The sequence below is a fragment of the Aegilops tauschii genome, chromosome 3 (assembly GCF_002575655.3).
Source record: "Aegilops tauschii subsp. strangulata cultivar AL8/78 chromosome 3, Aet v6.0, whole genome shotgun sequence".
In the NCBI taxonomy this organism is placed as follows: Eukaryota; Viridiplantae; Streptophyta; class Magnoliopsida; order Poales; family Poaceae; genus Aegilops; species Aegilops tauschii.
In genome coordinates, this window is record NC_053037.3 from 338582856 (window position 1) to 338583955 (window position 1100).

The 1100-nt window shown below is 45.0% G+C and overlaps 1 protein-coding gene across 1 annotated transcript; it reads right to left on the reverse strand.

Moving 5' to 3' along the window:
• Nucleotides 1-307: 307 nt before the first annotated feature.
• LOC109741025 (uncharacterized) lies at nucleotides 308-682 on the reverse strand. Its single transcript, XM_073511845.1, has one exon. The coding sequence runs from the start codon at nucleotides 680-682 to the stop codon at nucleotides 308-310; it is 375 nt and encodes a 124-aa protein (XP_073367946.1).
• Between the last annotated feature and the right edge of the window lie 418 nt (nucleotides 683-1100).

Here is a 1100-nt window from a genome sequence, read left to right on the forward strand (position 1 = left end):
CGTCAGCAGTGTTGGGGAAGTCATTTTCCTCAGTGTTGAAGATGGACTTGCTGACGAAGGCAGTAGCGAGGGCTAGGCTCGCCACACCAGAGTCTGAATCCTTAGATTCCTCCTCTTCCTCATTTTCCTCAGATTCAGCTTCAGAGTCCATTTCCTTGCCAATGAATGCCCGAGCCTTTTTGGACCTGCTCTTCTTGTGAGATGAAGACTTTGAAGATTTTGACGATGAGGACTTTGAAGATTTCTTCTTCTTCGAGTCATCAGAACTATCATCCTTGTACTTCTTCTTCTTTGATTCCTTCGCCCACTAAGGACAATCAGTAATGTAGTGGCCAGGTTTCTTGCATTTGTGACAGGTCCTCTTCTTGTAATCGCGGGATGAGGAATCTGATCTCATGTCATCACCTCTTAAAGATTTTCCAAAGCGACCACGTCTTGAGAACTTCTGAAATTTCCTCACGAGCATTACTAGCTCCTGGCTTAGTTCTTCAAGATCACCAAGGCTGCTATCAGAATCTTCTCCTTCATATTCAGAAACTGCCTTGGCCTTCAGAGCACGTGATCTTCCATAACTTGGCCCGTAAAGGTCTCTCTTCTCATCAAGTTTGAAATCATGACTATTTAGCCTCTCGAGTATAACAGCAAGATCTAGTGACTTGTAGTCTCCACATTCTTGAATCATCAGTGCAAGTGTATCGAATGAGGAATCAAGTGATCTCAGCAATTTCTTCACCACCTCATGGCCGGCGATGTCAGTGGCACCAAGTGCTTGAAGCTCATTTGAGATGTCAGTGAGGCGATCGAAGGTTTGTTGAACATTTTCATTGTCGAGTCTTTTGAAGCGGTTGAAGAGACTGCGAAGAACGTCAACTCGAGAGTCACATTGAGTGAGACTCCTTCGTTGACCTTGGACAACCTATCCCAGATAAGTTTTGCTGTCTCCAAAGCACTCACTCTGTCGTACTGTCCTTTGCTCAGATGGCCACATATGATATTCTTCGCTTGAGAGTCGAGTTGCTTGAATCTCTTCACATCAGCAGTGTTCACGGAAGGAGTGATGGAGGGAACACCATTTTTCACAACGTACCAGAGATCGTTGT